General features: G+C 44.0%; 1 protein-coding gene across 2 annotated transcripts in view; it reads right to left on the bottom strand.

Annotated features, from left to right (window-relative positions):
• fgd5a (FYVE, RhoGEF and PH domain containing 5a) overlaps positions 1-27,649 on the bottom strand; it is a 96,325-nt gene that overhangs the window by 47,019 nt on the left and 21,657 nt on the right. For both annotated transcript variants that reach the window (XM_080727738.1, XM_080727739.1), the window contains exons 3-7: positions 20,328-20,442; positions 17,179-17,237; positions 16,491-16,521; positions 2,248-2,399; positions 1,279-1,435 (exon numbers count right to left, since the gene is read on the bottom strand). In XM_080727738.1, the coding sequence (XP_080583864.1) occupies positions 1,279-1,435; positions 2,248-2,399; positions 16,491-16,521; positions 17,179-17,237; positions 20,328-20,442 (514 nt within the window). The remainder of the gene's footprint in view (positions 1-1,278; positions 1,436-2,247; positions 2,400-16,490; positions 16,522-17,178; positions 17,238-20,327; positions 20,443-27,649) is intronic.

Genomic DNA, 27,649 nt, shown 5'->3' with positions numbered 1-27,649 from the left:
TCGTTATGTGAAAGTCCTATGACGTCTCTGACATCATACATACAATCCCTTTTATGCCCATATATGGAGATATGAACCAGCCACACAGATATGGGCTGTCTTCCTCCATATATGGGCATTCCCATGTGAAGTCCTGTTAGATATTGGCTTAATATTGATGACACCAGGGATCTCCATATATGGGCATAAAAGGGATTCTGTTAGTGGTTCCCATGACATCACAACCCCTCCCCATCCCTTTTATGCCCATACATGGAGATCCCTGTCTGGACCAGCCACACCACTGTGATGTCACCTGTTTATGCCCATATAAGGAGATCCCTGCTCTGAGTATCTGACACCAGACGTTACCCATCCGGACGGACGGATACAGAAAGCTGTGATGGTTCTGATAGTAAACTGCGACCTATGGTCGCAATTAACGGTTGCAGAAAGCAGCCATCCCAATAGCTAGACCACTGAGCAATATGTGTGGACAGTGTGGACCCACTTGGATCACTGGTGTGCTGTGAGACCCCACACCACAGTGGTTCTAAATATTTTAATGTGAAGGACCCCCATGAAGGATCCCCACAATGTTACACAGCATTTGGAACACGCTCAAGGAACGATTTGAGTGTTTCCAGTGAGCCAACATGCACCCTGACTGTGCCTTCATCAGTATCATTGGTAAGACCCGTGAAGGAAGTAACATAGAGGCCCCATTTCTTTCCAATATGGCTGCCGTGCATAGAGCCTAGAATAAGAATAGAGAGGACACCAGATATCCCCGCCCGTCCGCTTGAGTTGCTCACCCAGCGCATGAGGTGTTTTCACCCCTCCTTCCGCGTAGTAAAACCGTGACGTAGTGGGGCCACTGTGACGCATTTTTCGTCATAGTTTGTGTTCATGGACGCGCTGGGGCTCAAATTCATGAACGAGCTCTTCCGGTATGAACGCGCGTCAATACAAAGAAGCCTATGCGCGTTCATGTGGTTAGTAGACCCAACTGTAGTACCTCAAAACGGCCACCATGTCCATTTGGTTTCAGGGCGCCCCCAGGGTTCTGGAGGCTTGGCATAGAGCCTAGGCAGTCAGTGATATGCAAAATACTGTACTGTATGACGGACAGTACACAGTACATACTGTACATACATACATACAGACACAGCCAGAAGTACTGTATTAGTGGTTAGCACAAAAGCTAAAAACACCACACAGTTATATCCTGACCTACTGTAAACAGGTCTTAGAGCTGGAAGTCAGTTTTCAGTCTCTTACATCCAGTGATTTTTTTACCTCAAACTTCTTGACGATGCTAGCGAAGGCGTCGTTGCTCCTGACGCTCTCGTCCAGCAGAGCCATTCTGCGGTCGTACTCAGAGAGGTAGGTGTCAAACACCCCGAAGTCCTCCCGGTGAGACAGGATCACGTCCACCACCCTCTGGCTCTCCTCCCTACAGCATGGTGGGAAACCAGGTTGTGGGATTTAACAGTGATTTATTGGGGGAAAGACTGTGTAATATGTCCAAGACAAATGTTTTCAGGATTCAAATTCAAAAATAGCCAAAGTAGCTGAAGTTTCACACTGCGTTGTGAGCTTATGTAACGGTGATCCGAACCTCCCCACCCGGTTTCGAACCTGGGTCTCCCGTGTGAAAGTCCGACATCCCTATGGAACGAGAGCAGATACTAGACTTTTGAGGCTTCAGGCTGGGGCTGCAACTCATCACACTGTATGGCGGTCTACGACCCACCACACTTACAGATCTGCTACTCTTTGATGCTTTCGCGTGACGCTGTAGTAAGATCAGGAAGGGCGTTAATTTATTTCAAAACATACGGAGGGGAAGCCTGCTGGCCTACTGGTCCAGGCGCATACCACTTAGGCAGCGTCGCCGGTTCGATTCCTGATCCGGACAACCTTTGCCGTGTGTCACTCCCCATCTCTCCCCCATTTTCTGTCAGTCTACTGTCCTATCAATAAAGGCATAAAGCCCAAAAACAAATCTTTAAAAAAATGAAGATATGGAGATATGGCCTGTAACAGTTATTACATAATCGCCTAATCGCAATTATTTGAGATAATCACAATAATCATTTACATAATATATTTTCTAAAATGTTGAAAAATTGTGGAAATAGCAGATCTATTTCCACTATTTCCTGGACCCCCTGTTGAAGACCCCTGCTATACAGTATGTGTGCGTGCGTTACTGCGTGCATGCGTGAATGCTTGAGTGCGTGCGTGCGTGCGTGCGCCTCTCACCATTGTCTGATGCGCGCCTCCAGCTGGAGCAGCATGTTGCTGTGCAGCGTGTAGACCTGGGGGAGAACGCCAAGAATCTCCTCCAGCCTCTGCTCCTCCAGCACCGCCTCCCCCTCCTCCCCCACCGCTGACCCCACCGCTGACCTGAAGTCCTGCACGGGGAAAGGGAGAGAGGGGGAGAATACCTGAGCAAGGTGACAGACCCAAAACAAAGAAACATCTTGACTAGGTACAGACTCAGTGAGCACAGCCTTGCATTCCAGAAAGGACGTCATATAGGCATACCTGGCTCCCTAGAGCAGGGTTCCCCAATAGGCTACTGTCTGGCCCCCACCAACCCCAGTAATAATGGTGGTATAAGAGCAGCAACAACACTAGTATATCGTCGTTGTCGGGTGGAAATCTCGTATCTCCAAACTTTTACGTTCTTTCGCAAATCATACAAGGCCGTCGCACAAAAGTAGTGAAAACAGCCGATCTACAAGCACACACCGCCTCGCACCGCGAGGCGTTGTGTGCTTGTAGATCGGCTGTTTTCACTAGTTTGAATCATTTTTAAAATGATAAATTCAAAACGAATGGTTTTGGACATACAAGATTTTCATCCGACAACAACGAAAACTGTCGCTGGAGTAGTAGGAACGCCACCGTCGCCCCCTGCAATGTTGTGGCCCTCGGCTTGGTACAACCTAGACATAATTCGGCCCTTGGGGAAAACTAATTGGGGAACCCTGCCCTAGAGAAAACTGAATTTGCACCCACTGCACACAAAATGAAGTGGAAACTGAGCTACACTTCCTAACCCGCCTGCCCACTGTACGAAGACATCAGAGACACATACTTCCCACAGATCATAACCACACAAGGAGAGTTTGAAAACATGACCAATTACGAAAAACTGCCATACCTGCTGGGTGAAGTACCGCAATGTGTAAACACAGCAGCAATATTCGTGAGCTGCTGTGATAGTAGAGGGATATAATGGAACACAACCACCTTAAAGATGAAGTGTCATGATTCCCCCCCACCCCACCCCCCAAAACATGATTATCAGGTATTATGATTATACTAAAAGGAAGATTTTTTCCAAAAAAAAAGTGTACAGAAAGAGTTAAAATTAGGTTTTTATGTGGCCACACCCACCAGTTCATTAAGTATGCCTGGTTGTCATGGTGTGTGGTGACCCAGCTGAAGTTAGCCACACCCACAGTGTTGGGTGAATGGTAAAAGCCTCCCCTTTTACCATCATGATTATATGATGTCACTCTATCTGTGTTTTTGTATCGGCACAAGGTGGCAGCCTTGAGGAAGAAACCCCAAATACAAAGGGAATACATAATTGCTCATAACAACCACACCAGAGGGTCTAATGAAGTACTGTCAACCTCAGAGACACATGAAAACCAGGAAAAGTACAAAACTATGGCACCGCCTCTTTAAAGACTACCGATCATGGTGTAGGCTACACATCCTTGCACTGTCTCATGCCAATAAAGCTCTTTGAATTGAATAGAGTTGAGAGACCGGGGATAAAACAGAGTGTGGGGACAGAGAGAGAGAGAGAGAGAGAGAGAGAGAGAGAGAGAGAGAGAGAGAGAAAGGAATGGAGGAAAAAAGGTTATGTGAGAATGAGGAAGGGGAAAGGGAGGGAGGCAGCGAATGAGGGGAAGGGGGCGAGCGAGGGGGGGAGGGTCGTGGGGGAGGGGGGGCGATGGGAGAAACGAGGAATGAAAAGGGAGAGAGAAAAGGGAAGGAAGGAAGGTCAGATCCTCCTAAACATCCTTCCTGACGCCCTTCATTCCAAACCCACCGTCCGTCACCTCACTGGTGTCACACCACATTCTGGGCCCTGGGTACAAGGTATTCACTGAGGGTCCCCCATGAATGTTCTTCATAGGTGGGAGGAGGGGGTTTAACCCATTTAGACTGGGAACGCATTATTTTGCGCTTTAACTACTGAAAAATAGCAGATATACAAGCAGATATTCAAGCTGGTGCCGCACTGCAAGCTTGTATATCTGCTATTTTTGAAAAATTATGAAAGAGTCTTTGAATATTTCAAATCTGTTTTTTGAAAAACCTATGTTTCTATGTCAGTGGTGCTCAAACGTTTTCATGTGAAGGACCCTCAAAATGACATGTATTTGGCCACGGACCCCCATCTCAAAATATTTAGTTCCAGGGACCCCCCAGAAGCTAAATTTGAGTTGCAAATGTTCGCTTAGAAAATACATATATTCAAAGATTTGCACACATTTTCACGACTTTTCAAAAATAGTAGATCTACAAGCTTTTCAATAGCTAAAGTATAAAATAATTAATGCCCCTCCACCTTGGGCCCTAGTAACTCAGTCCCACTTTTCCCCCCCTTGTGCCGCTCCTGCATCCCCCCCTTGTGCCGCTCCTGCATGCATGTTCTGCTCTGGGCCCTGATGGGCTGGTTTCTGTCCAGGCATTCAGGAAAAGGGACGTCCTGCCTGCAGCATGATTTAAGGGTAATTTATGCCTCGTCGCACGGCCGAGCTCTTTGTCGTACGACAAAAGGGTGACACACACTTTTTCCCCCTTTCGTTTCACGTCGTCACTTGTTTTTAGAAGTTGAAAAGTGGGGCGCCTGCTGGCCTACTGGTCCAGGCGCATACCACTTAGGCATTGCCACATAGGCATGGGTGCCAGGCGGAGTCGTCAGTTCGATTCCCGATCCGGGCGACCTTTGCCGCATGTCACTCCCCAGCTCTCCCCCCATTTCCTGTCAGTCTACTGTCCTATCAATAAAGGCACAAAAACAAATCTTAAAAAAAAAGTTGAAAAGTCTCGCTTCACTTTTTCACCAAAGCACACATTAAGCATTACATGCCAAATAGTTGTTGCATAATAACCGAATTACACAAGACCTCCATATTCATTACCATGTTGACATAGACCTGAAAATGCTACCGTACGTTCAAGAACATTGAGAGATCGCAGAGAAGCAGAGCGTAAAACCGCCATGCTCCACTGTCATGTTGAACAGGCCTTTAAATGGCTGAGTGTCAGTGACACGTAAGGGTTTAAAAAAAACAACCTAAGATTGAATGTCCTCAAGAGAGGTTATTTATCTGCTCAGCATGAGGGGGGGTGAGGGGGGGGGGGGCGCAGATGAAACTGTGCCAATCGTTAGCAGGTGTCAAAAAGCCTTAACAAATATCAATTGTGTCTGCGGCTAGAGCTGTCTAGCTCCCTAACATGACATATAATGCACTGTAAATCCGTAATGCATGGGGGTGGGGTGGGTGCAACGGCCCATCCATTCCCGTTTGAGAGGGAAGCGCAGTACATAATAAAGCGAACACAGACGTCCTGGTCGGTCGGCGCTGAGATAGCGCGGCGACGCGGCGGTGACTCGGGAGGCCGGGTCGTTCATCATGCGCGATCGATCGCCGCCCTCAGTTTAGCATTCGTCACTTTCTGGCCTGGATCAGGGCTGTTGGCTTAGGCGGTTTGTCTGTCCGTCTCCGGGGAGATGTGACGCACACGTGTAGAAAACAACACAAACACTCACACATGTGTGTGGGTGTAATGTGTGCGAGCGTTTGGGGTCTCAGGGTTCGTCGAACTTTGTCATGTCAGACCGAATTGAAATGTGGCCGCAGACCGCCATCTAAAAATAGTTGTGTGCAAGTGAATGTTTTGTGTTGATAAAAATCTTCAACAATTCACTTTTAACAGGTTCACTTTTGCTATTTTTTTATAGCAAAAGTATAAAATATTGTTAACTAATTTCACTGGGGGACAAGGAGACCCCGTGGCAGACCTAAGACCAGATGGAAGGATTATATCTCCAAACTGGCCTGGGAACGCCTCGGTATACTCCCAGAGGGAGTGGAGGAAGTTGCTCAGGATAAGGAAATCTGGAAGTCTCAGTTGGAACTGTTACCCCCGCGACCCGATAACGGATAAGCGGTTGAAGATGGATGGATGGACACCCTGGAACCTCCTGAAAGGACCCCGGGATGTCTCTGCAGTCTGCACCCCAATTTCATAACCACCGCTCTACATTTCAATTATCCTTGTACAGACCAAAGATGGTTGCTTTAGATTAGAAAGATCCCATCCCAATTCACCCTTTGTTAGCCTCCTGGTTGGTCCCTGACTGACCAACCAGCAGGCTCTATCTGCCTTGTCCCGCCCTGGTTCCGCCTTTTTTATGTTGAATTAGCTAAAACATAATTTTTGGAGAAATAAAAACATTTAAAAACATGCTGATTCACTATGCTGCCACTGAGCAGCTCCAATTGACTGAAACAAAGTATGAAATTAGAATTGAGCACACAGAATAACAATATGAAGCAACTGAATTAACATGGCAGTGGATGGAATGTCCCACTGAATGTCCCTCCAAGTCAAAGCAACCAATGGGTGTGGAGAGGGGCAGGACAATGGGCGGGACTTGACAAAGGGTGAATTGGAGCCACTACAGAAAAATGGTACACAAATCCGTACGGTCTCCTAGGTGGGAGCCGTCTGATCTCGCAAACGTCCTATGTTTACTGGTATTAGATCCAGAGAGAGTGTGTTGCTGGGACTGAGAAAGGTAAAAAATAAAGCAGATTCTCTCCTGATTTGTCTCTCTGAAAAAAAATGCCATTTTAGTATGAAAATCTTGGGAAGATTGTGTGGCTTCACTGGCTTGTGACGTTTGCGTCCAATATTTAGTTCACGTTCACGCTTCCACTGAACTCTTGTATTGAAAATGGACTCCAACCTGCTTCCGGGCTCTTAAAAAGGTGGCCATTTACTTTGATACGGGAAGTAAAACGCATATGGATTATTATTATTATTTCTTGTCATCGTTCAATCTGGTACAGTATATGTACACACACACTAGGGCATTCACGAATAGTGATTTTTAGTATTCGAATTATTCGACCTCAAAGTATTCGAATAGTCGAATATTCGACAGGACTGTCCAAACTGTCAAATATATAGTAAGCAAGAGGCGAACATTGTGAAAATAGCCGATCTACAGCATGTAGATCCGCCATTTTCACAATATTTATCTGCAGAACCGAGTCACATTAAATGTAATACCTAAAATTCCAAGTGCTTGTCAGGGTCCCCAGTTCAAATATTTTTATTTTGGGGGTCACTGCCTAAAAAGTTTTGAGAACCCCTGGTATAAAGTATTAAAAAATTCATCCACCAGGGGCATTGACAACTCATTCTTATGACTTCCTATCTAGCCAAGCTTTATAAACTATATATTCTTTTTATTCGAAAACAATAAAAAATAAAAATAAGCGAATATTCGACTTCGGTGAACAACGTCGAATAGTGACTTTGATATTCGAATATTTGTTGAATGCCCTAGTACACAACCACATCGTTCTATCTGGTACAGTATATGTACACACACACACACACACACACACACACACACACACACACACACACACACACACACACACACACACACACACACACACACACACACACACACACACAGTCAGTGGTTCTGTGCGGTACAGTATCCGTGGACATCCCGTGGATGAGCTGAGCTCTACCCAGTGTGTCTGCCATCCACACACAGCCTGATCCACGCTTCATGTCAGGTAAAGTAGGTCAGGAGACGACATTAAACAGATGGTGGAGCAGACATGTCACGCTTGGTCACCGTCTATTTAGAGGTCACTGTGTATGAACAACAACAGGTAACAATTTCTGTTTTATGGTTTCGGTTTCACTACAACAACGCTGTTGTGGCCAGGGACGTGCTGGCCATTGGGAAAAGCGGAACAACTCCCGAACGGTCGGTTCATTCCCGGCTGGTCCAGGCCGGCCATTAGGAAAGAATTAAAAATAAAATGTCGGCCTTCGTTCCATTTTGGGGGCTGGGCGGCCAACAAAGTAAATCGTCACTGTCGGGCAGAAACCTCGTAACTCCAATTTTCAAATTTATAATTTTTTTTCGCAAAAGCAAAGCCCTGCTTCATCATACAAGGCCGTTGCACAAAAGTAGTGAAAACAGCCGCACACAACGCCTCGCACCGCGTGCTTGTAGATCGGCTGTTTTCACTAGTTTAAATCATTTTTAAAATGATAAATACAAAACAAACGGTTTTGGACATACAAGGTTTCCAGCCGACAACGACGAAATATAACTCAAGTACAGTAATTGGCCCACTGGCTTGTCACTTGTCATGATCTCTCTCTATAGGGTGCAATGAGGGCCTCTCCAACTCTTTTTCCCGGGCTGAATCAGGGGCCCAGCATGTCCCTGGTTGTGGCAATGTGAAAGTTCACCTGAAAAGGGGGCATACGGTTATGCCTCATTTCCCATGACGTGGATGGGGACGTGGTTTTGGGAAATTCTTTATTTTTATGTTATTCCTTATCACAAACAATGGAACAATAGACTGTGTTTTTCTCCTGACTCTCGGCGATGGTGGATTTGGTCATTTTGCAATATGTGTGCGTGTGCATTATGTGCGCGTGCAGTGGTGTCGGCACCAAATTCTGGGCCCTGGGTACAAGGATTCACTGACTTCACTCACATTTTGTGCTTTAACTATTGAAAAATAGCATATACTGTAAGCTCACACAGCGCGGCACCGAGTGCCGCGCTGCGAGCTTGTAGATCTGCTATTTTTGAAAAATCGTGAAAAGTCTTTGAATGGTTTTTTGAAAAACCTACGTTTCTATGTCAGTGGTGGTGCTCAAACTTTTTTATGCCAAGGACCACCAAAATGATATGCATTTGGCCACGGACCTCCATCTCAAAATATTTAGTTCCAGGGACCCCCCAGAAGTGAGCTTGTATATCTGCTATTTTTTATTAATTATTAATTAAGGCCCCTCCACCTCGGGCCCTAGTAGCTCAGTCCCACTTTTCCCCCCCTTGTGACGCCCCTGTGCGAGTGTGCGTGCAGATCCAGTCATCATGTGGTCATGGAGTGCTGACACTGTGTCTGTCAAAAAAAGACCCCTTTTAGATTTGATCTCACGCTGTTACGACTGCAGTCTATTTGAAATACTGGCCAATATATCAAGAGATCACTTCCACCTCTGAAAATAATAACAACTGGATTAGATATCACGCCATATGCATTATGCAGCGGAGTGAAAGAAACACATTGAATGTCACCCTTGAACAATGGCAAAAAGACCCATGGAGCTGGCACGATATCAATATTGAAAAACATTTGCTTTCACCAGACAGACGCATGCTGAGAATTTACGGAAAATAAATATTATGTACGGCACATGGAAAAGTAAGAAAAATCAAAAAACAGCTTAACACTTTGAGTGCCAGCCCCCCCTGCCCCCCGTCCCTTACCAGTGCCACCATTAGGTCCCATTCATTTCTGCCCCAATTCCAGGGAATAAATTGGAAATGATCCGATATTCACATCGGAACAAAAATGGGAGGTTTGGTAAAAGAGGATTTTTTTTTTTACCAAAAAAATTTTGGAGTGATTTCGGTGAGCGGTTTTGGAGATAGGTGCTCGAGAGTGCGCACTGCGCAAACCAGTCAATAACCTCAGAAATCTAGATTCTGAGATATTTGAGTTCAAAGAAAAAAAACTTTAGGAAGCCATAGCAACAAATTGGTAAATGGTAACGGAACACAAGTACCCTTGACAGAAAGAATGACATGCCTACTTTCATTATGTGCAAAAAAAGTTAAAAAAATATTGTACCATCGTCTAGTTTCAAGGGGGCAAAGTGAAAAAGTATGAAATGACTCAGAAGGTAGAAATTGCCTTACATTTTGATAGAACTATGCACTGTGAATTCACTGTGTTTTTACCTGGTCTAGAAGGTCAGGAAGACAAAAAGTCAGAAAAGCGATGTCAACCTTTTATTTTATGGCAACATCGAACCCTAACCCTGGTGAGTACCTCACACATCCAGCATGAACATATTTATGTTCAACAATATTTACAAATATTTCCAAAAAAAAAGAAATCACAAATATGACTTCACAAAAATAAAATATAACTGGATAAAAGTAAAATAAAATAAATGTGCAGCAAGTAAAGAATAAATAAAATAATATAAAAGTCAGTACTGTACTGTACTGTATTCTCAAAAAAAGGCATTCAACAAGCCAACATTCAGGAGTCAAAGGCACCACAAATAAAGGTCAAAGATGGTACTGTTCACCGTGTGTGTGTGTGTGTGTGTGTGTGTGTGTGTGTGTGTGTGTGTGTGTGTGTGTGTGTGTGTGTGTGTGCGCCTCAGGTACCTCAAAATGGCCTGGTACCTGTTTCTTGCCATTGTTCTGGGAAAGTACGGCATGCAATGACAGGGTTTTGACCAGTGCATGGCAATCTCCGCCTTGTGAACGATAGCTGTGAGGAAGAGAAGTCCCAGAAAGTTCTTCAGCTCCCCTAGAGTGACATTGGTCCAGGCAGCGAACCTACAGTGTGTATGACCTATGCCTGACTCCTCCGCTCTCGCTATCTCAGCCATCATACTGTCCTCTCCATCCTTCCTCCATCCAGTCAGACTCCACGGGCCCTGTATATGATAGAAATAAATAAAAAATACTAAATGATCGTGCTTCTGTATAATTTGTATGTTCTTTAGCAAAGGCTGTCGCACAAAAGTAGTGAAAACAGCAGATCTACAAGCACATAACGCCTCGCGGTGCGAGGCGTTGTGTGCTTGTAGATTGCACATACAGTATGAAACAGAGCCGATACCTTTATGTAGGAAAATAATGCTGCTATGTGTACCCTGTATATATATAAAATGTCACAATGCGACATAGCTCTGTAAAATGAACAATGCTGTACCCCCTCCAACTGTATATATGTTCCCCATTTTCAACTGGTTTTTATATTGTATTTGTTATACTTGCTTTGGCAATGTAAACATATGTTTTCTCATGCCAATAAAGCTCCTTTGAATTGAATTGAATTGTATAATGTGGACCCAAAAAAATGCACAAAAAAAAAAAAAAACAATAGCAGGTCAGGCTTATTGATTGATTGAAGAATGTATTAGAAAGAGGTGGTAAAAAAAAGAACCTAGCCCCACCCTACCCTCCCCTTCTTTGTATATACTGTTTGTTTAGACTTACTGTCTTTTTTTGTTTTTCTTTACATATCTACTGCATAGTACTGTGTTCTATCTGTCTGTCATTCAATGTTATATGAGATACTTCAATGGTTTCCACTTTCCAGTGGAAATAAGCTTAGTCTTTTCATGGATCTCCTTTTAGTAGACCTTGTACCAGTGAACTGTACCGTCATGAAACTGTACCTTTTCCTATGCAAACTTCTAATAAAGTCTTCAATCAATCAATCAAAGTAGGCTACAGATGCATGGCTCATTTCAACAGGAACCACACTTTATGCAGCTCATACAGTGGTGTGTTCTAGACTCATATTTTATTGTTAGTTACTAGTTAGTGCCTAAAAAGGAGATCGGCTGTTGTTGTAGATCGGCTGTTTTCACTAGTCTAAATAATTTCAAATGATAAATGCAAAACGAGCGGTTTTGGACATAAAAAGTTTTCACTCCCTCCATCACGGAGGTATAGAGGCCGACGCCGAGCGGCGCCATGCCCAGGAGGGTCTCCCAAATCGGGCTTGAGTTGTGGAGGGTGGTCGCTAGTGCTTTGGAGGTTCCAGGGCGAGCGCCCCCACCCCGGGGCTCGCGATCAAACCTTTTGGGAACCACTGTTCTATACTAGGCTGTGATGTGATGTCCTTGGCTCATTATCGCCAAAATAAACAATGTTCTACTTCTAACGTGAGTGGCACGTAGTATGCAGTGAAGAATATAGCCTAAAATCAGCGTTTCTGAATGTCGACTTTACAATGAAATGGATGCTTCTCTCGTTTGGGTCGGGACCCATTTGTGAGTCGCGGAGACAGTTTTATGGTTTATGGGCCATATATTTCATACATTTTGATACATTATACAGCACTTATCTCATATAACATTGAAAGACAGACGTATAACAAAGTGAAACGTAGAGAACATACCGCAGCACAGCTCAGCAGTGCATCCTACAGGGCGCGCGGAGAAACCGTAGCAATCGGTGGTCTGTCCCTGGCAGCATGCATGCCTCGCCGTAGAAGGAGCCCTTCTGGCCGCCAGAACCAAAATCGAGGCCGTGGATGTACCAGCGGAGGTCCTCGCTGATGAACCGATCGCCCGTAGAAGGAGCTCTTCTGGCCGCCAGAACCAAAATCGAGGCCGTGGATGTACCAGCGGAGGTCCTCGCTGATGAACCGATCGCCCGTAGAAGGAGCTCTTCTGGCCGCCAGAACCAAAATCGAGGCCGTGGATGTTCCAGCCGAGGCCTTCGCTGATGAACCGATCGCCCGTAGAAGGAGCTTTTCTGGCCGCCAGAACCAAAATCGAGGCCGTGGCCCGTGGGTGTAGCAGCCGAGTACCTCCGTGATATCTCTATCTCTCTAAATAATACTAAATCTAATGATTTTATAACTAATTCTAGCTCATTCTCTCAATATATCTCTCTCTCCCTCTGATTGCTGTGTCCGGTACGGTAAAAGTCACTGAACTCTTTGAGACTCTTGTTTCTGGGGGGAACCGGCCAACCAGCATGCTTGAATTTGGTCACATAAGCGTGTGATGTCATGCAGGGGCGTCAATTGGGTATGGCAGGGGTATGCAGCTGCCATACCTTGACAGGGGGAAATAATAAAAATGTACTTTTCATCGTGCCTGTTGCTAAGGTATGGCAACATGACTGGTGTCTTCACCAGACACCAGTCATGTTGCCATACCTTAGCTTGTTCTGAACTGACGCCACTGAATTGTCATGCATGACGACCGTCCCATCGTCCAAAAGGGCTGTATCTTGGTTACCGCATAGATCCAACACTGTACTACTGTAATATGAAAAAAAAGCATCTGGCGTCATATGACGCCAATATTATTTTCTGGCATCATTGCCAAGGTCGTGTCGGACGTCATATGACGCCCTGGCACTGAAAGTGTTAAAGGACAACTTTGTTTTTTTACAACAAGGGTTCATATTTTAGATTGTAATTAGAGAAAAGAAAAGATAAGTGTTTTTTATTTCAGTGGTTTGGGGAATGCATGCAAGTGGCTAAATATGTATTTTTAGACACAATAAGCCCATTCCCAAGATGCACCGCAATCTTTCATGGGCAGATGTGACTTATGGGGGTTAGTAGTGTTACTGTAAATAGTAATAAAGAAATCACCAGCTTATTGTGTCTAAAAAGACATATTTAGCCACTTGTACGCATGCCCCCACCCACTGAAATCAAAATCACTAACATGGCTAAAACAATAGAAAGCAGTAAATGAAAACATTTTAACACTCATCTTTTATTTTCTCTTATAAAAATCTAAAATATGAACCCTTGTTGTAAAAAAACAAAGCTGTCTTTTAAGCCACGGCAGAAAACAGCCAGTGTAAATGAGGTGAAATTGTTACATAATATGGACCTCTCTTTATGTCTGCGTACAGAGACTAATTATCAGTGTCTGTATTTACTCAGACTAATAGTGTGATTGCAGATGTTCGCTGCGTTAGAGGGGAGCGACATTTAGATTATATTAATATTTGCGTGGCTCAGCTAATTTAATGGAGTCAAATGACACGAAGCTGCTGCTTCAGTATTCAAATGAGACCATTATAAATCACGGTGAGGGGGACATTTAAGTGATTCAGGTTACGACCTTGTTCAAGGGTATATGGTTCAAGCTGACTGATGGCTTCCCCTCCATTCCACCTGTCAGATTTGTACTAGCCAAGTAATCACGCACGCACGCACACTCGTACGTGCACGTGCACGCGTACACACACACACACACACACACACACACACACACACACACACACACACACACACACACACACACACACACACACACTCTCTCAATCCTTCATATGACAAAAAATGTTATTAGATTAATAGCAAAACACTCTTGTGAAAAGGTTTCCTCGATATCCATCCTCAACCCACACCACACCTTTCCGACCGCGATCAAAAATGAAATCATAAATTGCCGGAGTGTGGGTTTCTGTCCTGCCTTGAAGCAAAAGGTCATTTTAAAGTGGTCCATCTGGTAAACATATCCATCCCTGTGAAGATGTGTGGTCTGGGGACGCGGGGACATGTCTGTGACAGGCGGACCGGGCCGTTAAATAGATGACAACACCCGGAGGTGATGCATGGCTGACCTCTGCAGCCTAACTATAGCTCACCTCCACCTCCTCTGCCCCGCTTTAGGACAGTGGTTCTCAACCTTTTCAGGCCGGGGACCCCCAAAATAATCATATTTTAACTGGGGACCCCCTCCCCCCCTGACGAGCACTAAGAGTTGAGGAATTACATTTTGTATAACACAGTTCTATTGTGAAAATAGCCGACCTAATAGCGTTGTGAACACAGTTCACAACGCCTCGCAAGGCGAGGCGTTGTGAGCATGTAGATCTGCAGTTTTCACAATTTCTGCCTCTAATATTTGACAATTTGGACAATGTTTAATTCAGTCATTTTAGAGTTATAAAAAAAGTCCTTAAATTGTCACTTTAGAAATGTGCATATACCCTCTACACACTTAAACTTTACGTTGGTTTGTTTACTGTTGAGAGAGAAAATAATGTTGCACATTAAGTTAATCATGATCTGGGGACCCCCCTGGGTCCCCAACCCACAGGTTGAGAACCACTGCTTTAGGCCATACCTACACCGTGCAGTCCTGAGTTTCAATTCACCCTTTGTCAAGTCCCGCCCATTGTCCTGCCCCTCTCCACACCCATTGGTTGCTGTGTCTTGGTGGGACATTCAGTGGGACATTCCATCCACTGCCATGTTAATTCAGCTGCTTCATATTGTTATTCTGTGTGCTCAATTTTAATTTCAAACTTTGTTTCAGTCAATTGGAGCTGCTCAGAGGCAGCATAGTGAATCAGCATGTTTTTAAATGTTTGTATTTCTCCAAAAATTATATTTTAGCTAATTCAACATAAAAAAGGCGGAACCAGGGCGGGACAAGGCAGATAGAGCCTGCTGGTTGGTCAGTCAGGGACCAACCAGGAGGCTAACAAAGGGTGAATTGAACTCGGAGAGTGTACAATAACATGGAGTTTACATGAACACCAACGATGTTACTGTGAACCGTGGCAACCTCCTCCCTGCTATACACATCATCTCTGTAGGAAACCCCTCCTGTTTGTTCTTCAACAGTTTGGGGGCGGGGCAACATGGACAACTTTTTACCCGGCGGCGGGTCCATTGTTGACCTTGGGGGCGCCAGGTACTACACAGACAGGCGGTGGTTGCATGTTGCATGTGGCATTGCGCCTAACCCATTTAGGCCAAGAATTATTGAACGCTTTAACCAGTGAAAAATAGCAGATATACAAGCTCACAGCGCGGCACCGAGTGCCGCGCTGCGAGCTTGTAGATCTGCTATTTTTTTAAAAGTCGCGAAAATATGTGCCGTTCTTTGAATATGTGTATTTTCAAAGCCAACGTTTGTAACTCAAATTTTGCTTCTGGGTGGTCCCTGGAACTAAATATTTTGAGATGGGTGTCCGTGGCCAAATAAATATAATACTGGGGGTCCTTCACATGAAAAGGTTTGAGAACCACTGACATAGTAGTCTCTCAAGAACAGACTAACTGAGCTCCAGTTAAGTGAAAAGGACCTTTTCTTTGACGATGGCGAGCCAGATTGCTGACATAAAAAAAAACCTTAGAAGGATTCACAAGACACTTATAGAATTGGGTCAAAATTCAAATTTTCACAATTTTTCAAAAATAGCAGATCTACAAGCTCGCAGCGCGGCACTCGGTGCCGCGCTGTGAGCTTGTATATCTGCTATTTTTCAATAGTTAATGCATAAAATAATGATACACAATATGTGTACCCGTTCTGAATGGGCTAAAGGACAGTATCGACGCGAGTAGCCTGCCTGCCTCCCTGCCTGTCGCTTTACAACCTGCGTCAGCCTACGGGCGACTACCTCGGAGTCCTCTGAGTCAACCTTGTCAAGACCAGGAAGTGGCCCGCGCTGCAACAACACTGATAAACCTGGACACAGCCTTAACGGTGGGGGGAGGGGGAGGGGGGGACAACGACAGAGACACACAGGGCGTGATGTCATCAATGGATTTGCCTATGAGCCAAAACGGTTGCAGTCGAAAAGGGGGCTTTTCCAAAATTGAGTTAATTCGGATCTTTTTTAAGTTGACGCAACATTTACTTGCAAAGCTTGGTTGAATCTCAAGAAGCATCCCTACCTCTTGAAGATGCTTGAGGGCCTTGACATGTCTGTGAAAATAAAAAAGAGAGAAGAAACTAATATTTATATACAGTATGTGACAATAAACGTGAAGACAAATTCCTAGCTTATTCTAACGATATTAGCATCAGTCAAAGACAGCTACTTAGTAATTTAGACTTTTTGTCAAATTAGCCACGTGAAGCCTAGAGTCCCCCTTGTGTTATAAGCTTGTAGATCAGCTAGTTCTGGCAAGGAGGTTTGTAGATGGAAAAGAAGAGCAGACTAAAGTATTTGACGGTTCAAGTAGTTAAATGACACACATTACACATTACTCCAACATGACGACAATGCTGTCAAATAAGTCTAAGCTGTCTAATCTATGAACATAACACAATTTTATACAATATGAGTGGGGGGTCCCTGCTTCATTTCTCTCTCAGCTAAGGGGTCCCTGACCTGAAAACGTTGAAGACCCCTGAGTTACGTTATGAAGATATGAGGTGTTCTGCCCGACATTATGTTAGTGGAGACAGTGATGAAGAGAAGAGTTGTGGGGGAAATGGAAAGGGGAGCGAGTGAGGAATAGGCCAGCGGACACGAGGGCAAACAGAGTAGAGAAAAATGCAGCCGCGAGGGGGTCCTCGCAGCGTGAGAGCCAGGAGAGCGTGCAGAGGGTAAACGTGTTGGCACAGTCAGACACTCACCCTCGCTCGGAGTCCACGAGCTCCTTGGCGACGTAGAAGGCTCGGGATCGGCCATCAATCTGGGTGACAGCGGGAGCGGGGGAGAGAAAAGCATACAGGAGATGAATGAGCTGGGCTAATGTCTAAAAGGAGGCTCCGCGCGCACTTGTACCACTCAAACATTAAGCTATTTAGAACGGGTACACATTATTGTGTATCATTATTTTATGCTTTAACTATTGAAAAATAGCAGGTATACAAGCTCACAGCACGGCACCGAGTGCCGCGTTGCGTGCTTGTAGATCTGCTATTTTTGAAAAATCGTGAAAATTTGAATTTTGACCCGATTCTTTAATTGTCTTTTGAATCCTTGAAGATTTTTTGAAAAACCTATGTTTCTATGACAGCAATCTGGCCAGCCAACGTCAAAGAAAAGGTCCTTTTCACTTAAATGGAGCTCAGTTAGTCTGTTCTTGAGAGACTATATGTCAGTGGTTCTCAAACCTTTTCATGTCAAGGACCCCCAAAATGATATTTATTTGGCCACGGACCCCCATCTCAAAATATTTCGTTCCAGGGACCACCCAGAAGCAACATTTGAGTTACAAACGTTCGCTTTGAAAATACATATTCAAAGATTTGCACACATTTTCACGACTTTTTCAAAAATAGCAGTTATACAAGCTCGCAGCACGGCACTTGGTGCCGCGCTGTGAGCTCGTATATCTGCTATTTTTCAATAGTTAAAGCGTTAAATAATTCTTGGTCTAAATGGCTTAATAGGTAACAGCTAAGCGGCAGCCCGAACGCGATTGAGGAGAAAAGAAATTTCCCCTTTTTTGCGCTGTCAAAATAAGACTGATTATTTCATTACGGTGCGGGGCCCGGGACGTGAAAAGCTTTCTCAAACGCAGGGACATTGAAACATTTTTAGGATGCATTATGCATGAGAGGGCCGCGTGCGTCGGTCGTGTAGTGACAAGAACGCCGGCCATTGATTTAGAGGCTAATCACCGGGGCCTCAAAACATCCACGACCTAAAAAACATAACATTGGAAGCCATTTAGGGGCTTACTGGCAATAAGGCTTGTGTACATATACTTTGTCAATGTTATTACTTTTTCCTATCTAGGAAACCGTTTCACAAACACAACATTAATAGCATGTTGATCCTCATTTCCTGGTAAACGAGACCAAAACACCACTTTCATCCAATGGAATTGTTCTTCGGGGTTCCTATACCGGAGTGTCTCTCTCTCTCACGCCCAGTATCCCCCCTCCCCCTTCCCCCCTGCTCTCCCTTAGCTATTTTATTCTTTTTTTCTTTTTTTCTTTCTTTTGAAGAATAGAGGAAGAAAACAAGGAAGTGCGGATCACATGATGGAAGCAAGGCCTGATGTTATTGTGGCGGGGGGGGGGGGGGGGGGGGGGGGGGAGGGGGGACGGGTGGGGTCCATCTCTGGGCTACTGTAAAATGGCCGCCTGTGAAAGACGGGAGGAATTAGGAGAGGATTTTAACAGGCGCAGTGCGGCACGGCCCGATACACCCTCGAGTAGAATCACAGGAAGAACGTTCACATAGATTACACGAGTTGTAGGAACCCTGAACCCAGACGCTCTTAACCCATTTCGGGCCAAGAATTATTTGATGCCTTAATATTGAAAAATATACAAGCTCACAGCGCGGCACTGAGTGCCGCGCTGCGAGCTTGTAGATCTGCTATTTTTGAAAAGTCGTGAAAATTGTGTGCAAATCTTTGAATATATGTATTTTTTAAGCAGACATTTGTAACTCATATTTTGCTTCTTGGGGGGGTCCCTGGAAGTAAATATTTTGAGATGGGGGCAGGGGCGGATCAAGGCATAGGCAAGGGGGGCATTGCCTCCCTAAATGCCCTGTCTGCCCCACCAAACATGATGGCATGCAAAAATCTAAAATTTCAAAAATATTAAACTATTTGAAATGTTATGCTACAACTACCGGTAGGTGATGGTAGATAAACTGATAAGATATTAGAGAGAGAGAGAGAGAGAGAGAGAGATAGGTATAAGACCTGTGGTTTGTAATGCGTGTTATAGATATAAGTGTGCCAAAATGCTTAGTTTTCTATGCATTTCTGGTGTTTTAGGGGGTTTGTCCCCCCATTTTTTTAGCAGATCTACAAGCTCCCAGCGCTTTATATCTGCATTTTTTTTTTGTTAAAGCACAAAATAACACTTAATAATGCGTTTCCAATTTTAATGGATTAATCCAGAGCGATTTACAGTAATCAAGGTAAAACGCAAGGTATTACATCAAAAGCATAGACATTGTAATCTAGGATTATCTAAACAGTTTAATATAACAAGATCTATAATCTGTACATTGAAACTATACGCACAATAGGATGCCAGGTCTACAAAATGAACCTGACATCTGTGTACATACAGTAACATGCTATGCATATTATATTATTATTCTGTGTTTGTAACGAATCCTCATAGAAAAAAACCATGATCTCCGCCCGTCATGTCTGGCTTTACGTCCACATAAGACACTTGACCATATGCCACAGCTCACTGGATTGTCCATTTTCTGAAATGCTCACATATACTGTACCAACATTCAGTGTTCATGTGTTAACACAGACTTTCCAGCCACTGTCTGTCCACCACCAACAGAATTGCTGCAAGGCACTTTCATTTTTCCTCATCATGGCCATTTCACCAGAACACTTGGCTCAGCAGTAGGGGTGGCGATATGGAAAAATACAATATCACGATATTTTCCCAAGCTGTATCACGATACACGATCTTATCACGATTCTTTTTCATGTTAGTTTTTATGGTTATTTTTCAAGTTTAGACCAGTGGTCCTCAAGGAGTGGGGTCCATTTGGTTTCATGTGTATACTGTCAGAGTTAAGGGGAGACCTTGACATTTTAAAGTTTTACTACTGATTTAGACCAAAATGCGGGTTTAAATGAATTCTGCAATGAATCTCTGTATTAAAAATTCAACTGGATTTTTTTATAAGGCTCCCTCATTATATCATGATACGATATCTCTGAAAAGGAATATCGTGGAGACATAGTATCGTCTCAACGATATTTATCACCATATCGCTCACCCCTACTCAGCAGGCAGAGGACGTGATAATAAAAAAGCGTTGTATTGTGATGTGAACAGACCTGTCTATCATAGCCTTGCTCCGCGCCCCCCTCCTCTTCCTCTGAGGTGCGCCCCTGGTCCTCCTCGGCTGACAGTGCGACGGTGACGGGCAATGGGAAGGGCTCGGTGTAGGCACTGCAGAAAGAATATGAAACACACATTATGAATTCAATAAGAAAACAAAAAAGCCTTTGATATGGGCACTGAGACATCACACAGCCATGAATACTGAATGTAACAGTATACTGTATTATCATACATGGGCAACTGGCGTCCCGGGGGCCACATGCGGCCCCCACCTTCACTTAATGCGGCCCGCAGGTTAATATCAGAATACTGATATATTATTGATTTCAGCTGTTACAATTCCAAACATGACCCGCTTTAATTCCGTCAGTCTATATTAGTAGCTTAATGACTAGTATAGTAGTATTATTATTTATTTTTTTATGTCCAATGTATTTGTATTTAGGTTCATAAAGTTAACATGAGTATATCACTAAATGTGTTTGAAATTAAATCCAAATGTTACATTTCAGGATTCCAATTAAAAAAGTACAAAAAATTATTCAGGATTCCAATTCAAAAGAAGCAAAAATAGCAGATCTACAAGCTCAACACGCATCGCGCTGCGATGCGTTTTGAGCTTGTAGATCTGCTATTTTTGCTTCTTTTGTATGAGACTAGAATTTCGGGCCCCCTTCGGGGGCCCTCAAATCTAGAGCTCGGGCCCCCTCCGGGGGCCCTCACGGTATACCAGCAATCAAATGGATTTGTAATGGGTTTTTGACATGGAATATGAGGTACAATTCATTCATTCTCCAGGAAAAGCACAGTCAGGACCTGGACCAATCAGTGACGTCTCAATTGGGGCCAGATCAAGTCAAACCATGAGTAGTCAGATCTGGCCTAGAATATCACCTGATTTCAACCAACATACTGTAAATCCTGCCCACGAAAACAGACGTCCTGGATTAATCAGAGAGGGCCTGATCAAGGCCAGATAAATATCATAACTAGTCAGATATGTCCCAGAATATAACCTTACATGCTCATATTTCAACTAACATTACAAACAATAGCAATAATCCTATAGTCCATATGACGTCCTGGTAATGACGTCAAGATCATCCCCATATGGGCTGTGATCTGGCCCAGTTCTGAACGTCACCGGAGGACGTCATCATAACGTCATTTGGCTTGCAGGGACATATCGTCGCCGTCAGGAAGAAACCATCTTCTAACCTTTTGTAAATGAACGCCCTTCTTGATCATACTACAGCGTCACACGTACAAGCATCAAAAGTAGCAGATCTGCAAGCTTGAAACGCGGCACAAAGCAACGCATTTGAGCTTGTAGATCTGCTACTTTTGCTACTTTTACATTTGAATCCTTAAAATTGTTGGACATGTAAGGTTTCCACCTGACAGAGCCGATATTAAACATTTGACCGCCACTGTAATGGAAAACTAGAGAGGTAGAAAATATCTCACAATGCTGCTATTGACATAGAAAGAGTCTCTGATCTATTACCCTATTACCAAAAATACTGTACTGTATGATCGCTTACACCAACTAAACAGGCTTGGATGGATAAGCATTTGATACAAAAATATGTCAGGCAGCTATTTCCAGAATCCAGAATCAACTTCCTTGTGCCATTTATTTCCCCGTGTGTTGTTCTTTCAATGAATATTTCCACACATCATTGCAGAGTTTTCCAGGGAATGGGACTACAGGGTTAGCGTACTGTCTCTGTTAGAAGGAAAACCTTGCATGTCCAAAACCTTAATTATTCAGGGAAATACTGTGTCCGAATTGATCTAATGTCGTTATTATTTAATAACAAGAATTAAGAATCACCAATATGTCAACGTGAATACTTTTCATTGGTTAAATACTTCAAAAACCCTCAGAAAGACTTCACCAACTTCAAACTGCAGACTCTATTTTGAGCATGTCATATAGAGGGTATGCATGTGACATCATCATCATCATACTCGTAAGTTATGCGGGAACGCCTACTGAGTGGCAAAGAACGACTTTCTGGCCTTGAATACCCATACATCCAAGCAGAAAAGTCATATCTGATTGCATTCATGCATTAAACGACGTTAAACTACATTAAAACTCACTTTGACATTCACTTTATGCAGGCGCATACCCTCTATAGGCTAACCCTTTAAAATGTTGAAATACCAGGTTTTTCTGCCAGACACTGAGGATGTGTCTCATCAGATCATCCATGTGAAGCAGATGGCACAGCTGTGTGCATACGGCAGTAATCTCTGGGCATGCAGCTGTGCCTGGCGGGGTCTGGTTGTAGTCTGGTCCTCCTGAACGCTACCTGAGGTCACTATTAACCTTCTGTGGCCCACAACGTGCCCGTACATCATCCTAGTGCAGTCCTTCTCAAACACTTTCATGTCAAGGACCCCTTGATCGTGAGTGCCGAAACCCATCTGAAAATATTGTGTGCCCAAGAGAGTTAAAGACCATGGACCATAGACTGTAAAAAATATGGACGGTGGGAAGCCATTGGTTTCTATGCTGCGCAAATGAAGCTTTTTTGGCCCTTGTACGGGTGCCGCCATCATTGTAGAAATCAACGTTCATTGGTAGAAATAGTACCATCTCGAATGCTATTGGCTGCCAACGGTCACGTGCAACCGCAGGGATACATGGGACATTTGTCTTGAGCTTGCCGAAAATAAAGCACTCAAAGAAGAATCATCACAACCCTATGATCACAAGCCCCTCCTACAGCATACCCTGCTTTAACATCAAATATAACATAAATGCGACCATATTTTCACAAAACGCATATCATGGTGATTGAAACAAGGCTTTAAACTAGCGACAGGAACCATGAAGTATTTATGACAATGTTTATTAAGGTAAGATAATCAAATCAAATGTAAAAGTTCGGGGGAAATGAATGGAATCCTATGGAGAACTTCTATGTTGCTTCTGGTACCAGAACAGCGCAACTAGGAACTTTTAGTTCTGTGTTTGCTTCATTTTAAATCCGGACAACTGGCCCCTTGGCCGAACCCCATCTGAAAATATTGTGTGCCAAAGAGTTAAAGACCAGACCCATTGAGAGATGTTGCACTCGGTCTTCTACCTTGAGCCATCACAGACTAGCAAAGTGAGAAAGCAAAGTGTGGTCAATGTGGGGACAAGACTCAGGACACCAAGGGCAGAGAGAGAGGAGAGACAAGAGACGGGGGTCGGACACAAATCCGGGTCCTGTGCACTGACTGGCTGAGCCACCAGTCACATGGTGTCAGATACTGTGAGGGCCAACTACAGCAGTGAAACGCACACGCGCACCTACGCACGCACGCACGCACGCACGCACACACACACACACACACCAGGGGTGTCAATTGGGTATGGCAGGGATATGCAGCTGCCATACCCTGGGTCCAGGGGGGAAAATAAAAGTTACTTTTAAATATAAATCCATGAATGTCTCATTGTCTATCTGCGCTGGTTATTATGTTGTTAAATTACTGTAAAATAACTACAAATGCAAAATTTAACAAAATGGTCACTTTAACTATTCTCCACACTTCTCCCCATCTTGACAAAATGGTATATTCCCAGGTTCCGCAGGTCAGCTGCACAGGTGCATTGTGCATTTACTAACATGCCAAGTTTAGCTGCACTTGAACAACCGTTCCAGGCTGCCATATCCAGACCAAGAAACCATAGAAACCTGTGTAAAAAACAGCCAATTTTGTTTTCAGACATTGTGAAAATAGCCGATGTACATGCTTTGTGAGCATGTAGATCTGCTATTTTCACAATATAATCGTGTTATACAAAATGTAATGCCTCCACGAGGACTCCCATCTTTGCCATACCCTAGCTTTTGCTGAACTGACATGCACGCAACGCACGCAACGCACGCACACACGCACGCACGCACGCACGCACGCACGCACGCACGCACGCACGCACGCACACAATCGCTTGGGACTTCCGCAGTGTTCGGCTGATGTTTTTAAATTGTGTTACATTTAACCCCAAACCAAAAGGAAATGGAAGATGGGCATAATGCTATAACAGTTAATTACTTGTTATGTAACATTATACATCAACGATTGCTTTCCTACATGGCTAAGGGAATAAGAGAGTATACTGTAACAGCAGAAGTCAAGAGGTTTTTCATGGGAGCGACTGGCCAGGGGCGTCAATTGGGTATGGCTGGGGTACGCAGCTGCCATACCCTGGGTCCAGGGGGGAAAATAAAGTTACCTTTAAATATAAATCCATGAATGTCTCTTTGTCTATCTGTATTATGTTGTTAAATTACAGTAAAATAACAACAAAATGTAACAAAAAGAATTGTCACTTTAACAAGGTATTGTGGCACGTTTAACATGCCAAGTTTAGCTGCACTTGAACAACCATTCCAGGCTGCCATATCCAGCCCAAGAAACCGTAGAAACGGGGGGAAATAGAATGTACCGGTACTTCTTAAGGTATGGCAACATGACTGGTGTCTTGCACGCGCGCGAAGGACACCAGTCATGTTGCCATACCTTAGCTTTTTCTGAACTGACGCCACTGCGACTGGCTGCTGCAGCAGATACATCACAGCCAGGAACACACCCCAATGTCTGATGTCATATTGCACTGTATGGGGTGGAAACCTCATATGTCCAAAAATGTTACTTTTCCAGGATTCAAATATAAAAATAGCCGATCTACAAGCTCAAAATGCACCAAATCACGCAGCGCCTTGAACTTGTAAATCAGCTATTTCTGATGCTTTTGTGCGACACTGTAGTATGACAAAGTAGGGCATTCATTTACGATAACTCATAACAAGTTATAACATGGAGATGAGAGGTTTCTGTCCGACAGCAACGATTACAAAACACTCAGCAAGCGCAGAGTGATGGCCAACCATAATAGAAAACGTATGCTGTTAAGAACATGGTGAATAGAACACATGTGTCATGTTGTGAGTTTGCAGCTCAGCTATTTTTTTATAACCTCTAGAGTATTATATGTATTAAAGAGCACTTAATGTAAGTGGTTAATGTAAGTTTTGTATTACCATATCTAAATCTAAAAAGTAACTAATAACTAGTAACTAGTTGTCTAATGATTGTAGTCGAGTAAAAAAGAAATGCGTGTGGGAGGGAATTAATTGGCAGAATGACTGAATTGTGGAGGAAAGTCGTTGTCCGATGATAACCTTGTATGCCCAAACCGTTTTGCATTTATCATTTTAAAAATTATTTAAACGAGAGAAAACAGCCGATCTACAAGCATTACAACACCTCGCACCGCGAGGCGTTGTGTGCTTGTAGATCTGCTGTTTTCACTATTTTCGTGCGACGGCCTTGTATGATGAAGCAGGGCTTTACTTTGCCAAAGAACGTACACATTTGAAACTTGGAGATACGAGGTTTTCACCCGACAACGACGATATTTTCCTCTGAGATAGAGTAGAAGTATTGGAAATACTCAAGTGAAGTAAAAAAAAAAAAGAAGGAAAAAGAATTAATTGCACTTACTGTAAGTGCAGTATTTGAGTAAATGTACTTAGTTACTTTCCACCACTGCTGATCTGTCATTTCACACACAAGACATTCTTTCACTGTTTCATAATGCTGAACATGTCATGCACAACATCTAAGAATGTGGCACAAATACAGTACAGTACGCACACACACGCACACCATACGCACGCACACACACCCTCTGTCTTCCAGTCCTGACAGAGTAACACACACACACACACACACACACACACACACACACACACACACACACACACACACACACACACACACACACACACACACACACACACACACACACACACACACACACACACACACACAGAGCCTCATAATGAGTGTTTGTATTGACTGCTGGTGTGTGCAGATAGCTGTAGACTATTAGCAGCCTCTCCTACAACCAAAGGTTAAACACATTCCCAGCTGGACTCATCTTCACTCTGGCACAGTCATCCTTCATGAGGCTCAAGAGTCCACACACACACACACACACACACACACACACACACACGCACGCACGCACGCACGCACACACGCACGCACGCACGCACACACTCACACACGCACACACGCACACAAACACACACCCCTCTGGCCTATTGGATGGACTTAAGGACGCACCTCGAGGCTATTGCTCATTGTCGACCTCTCTGGTCTCTCCGTCCCCCAGAGACTCCAGGTCAGCCTGATGAAGACGGTGGGAAAATAAAAGAACACTTCTCTCAACTCATCCCCCTTAACTTTAACTGAATCAACTAAACTACGCCTAAGCGTTAAACCTAACCTTATTCCTACTCTTAACCTCAGAAAGATAAGCGTAATCCTAAAGTTATTTCTAACCTTATTCTCAACAAGAATAAAAATCTTGGAGACTATGTTTTCCGGCGACTCTATCGGATACCCTTTAACTAACCCTAGCTATGCAGAGTCTGGGAGGGAATATTCAGCAAAATGATGCATCACTATAAGCTCAAAATGTCCCACAAATGGACCACATTTTGATAGGTAGATTTGCTATTTCGGTGGAACACTACTTGTGGGGGAAGAAATCACACCAGTGTGAGCTGAGTGGTGGTGTCCATTAATTTCAAGGATGTTTTTTGTGAGGGTACCTACCCTAGGGAACACGAGGAGAACATGCAAACTCCACACAGAAAGGCCCTTTTGCCAAGCCCACCTAACGGTTTGTGCACTGATGATGACGCCGAGGAGAGAACACGCCCCAAGCACCCACAGCGTCCCCAGTGGAAAACCCAGGACCTTCTACTGTAGCTGTGAGGCGACAGCGCTACTGACTGCACCACCGACTGTGCCACTGTGCCCACTAGATCTGCTACTTTTGATGCTTTTGTGTGTTGAAGCATAATGTACAAAAAAAACAACAAGAAGTTAAAATATGGAGATAAGAGGTTTCTGTCCGACAGAGACGAAATGAAATCACATGCTGATCACATGAAGTCCAGCATTCACATTGGAGCCATATGCATGCTGTTCCCAGGTGCACCTATCCATATACAGTCTTATCCCATCTTTTCACCCTCTGAGTTAACACAGGCTGGGCTCTATTTTGATTGTCTTAAGTACCAGCTCTTATGCCTTAACTTTAAGGCCTGTCCATACTGTCTCCAATCACTGAACTTCTCGTCGGAAAGGTCCGGTTCAACTACAACATGATGTCACTCGCATCTTCTGAAGATCATTACCCCGGAACAGGGACATGCTGGGCCCCTGATTCAGCCCGGGAAAAAGAGTTGTAGAGGCCCTCATTGTGCGCTATAGAGAGAGCCAATTACATGCG

Source organism: Nannobrachium achirus, assembly GCF_963921795.1.
Source record: "Nannobrachium achirus genome assembly, chromosome: 6".
NCBI lineage: Eukaryota > Metazoa > Chordata > Actinopteri > Myctophiformes > Myctophidae > Nannobrachium > Nannobrachium achirus.
The sequence above is the reverse complement of the archived record's forward strand: the minus strand, read 5'-3'. Positions and strand labels throughout refer to the sequence as shown.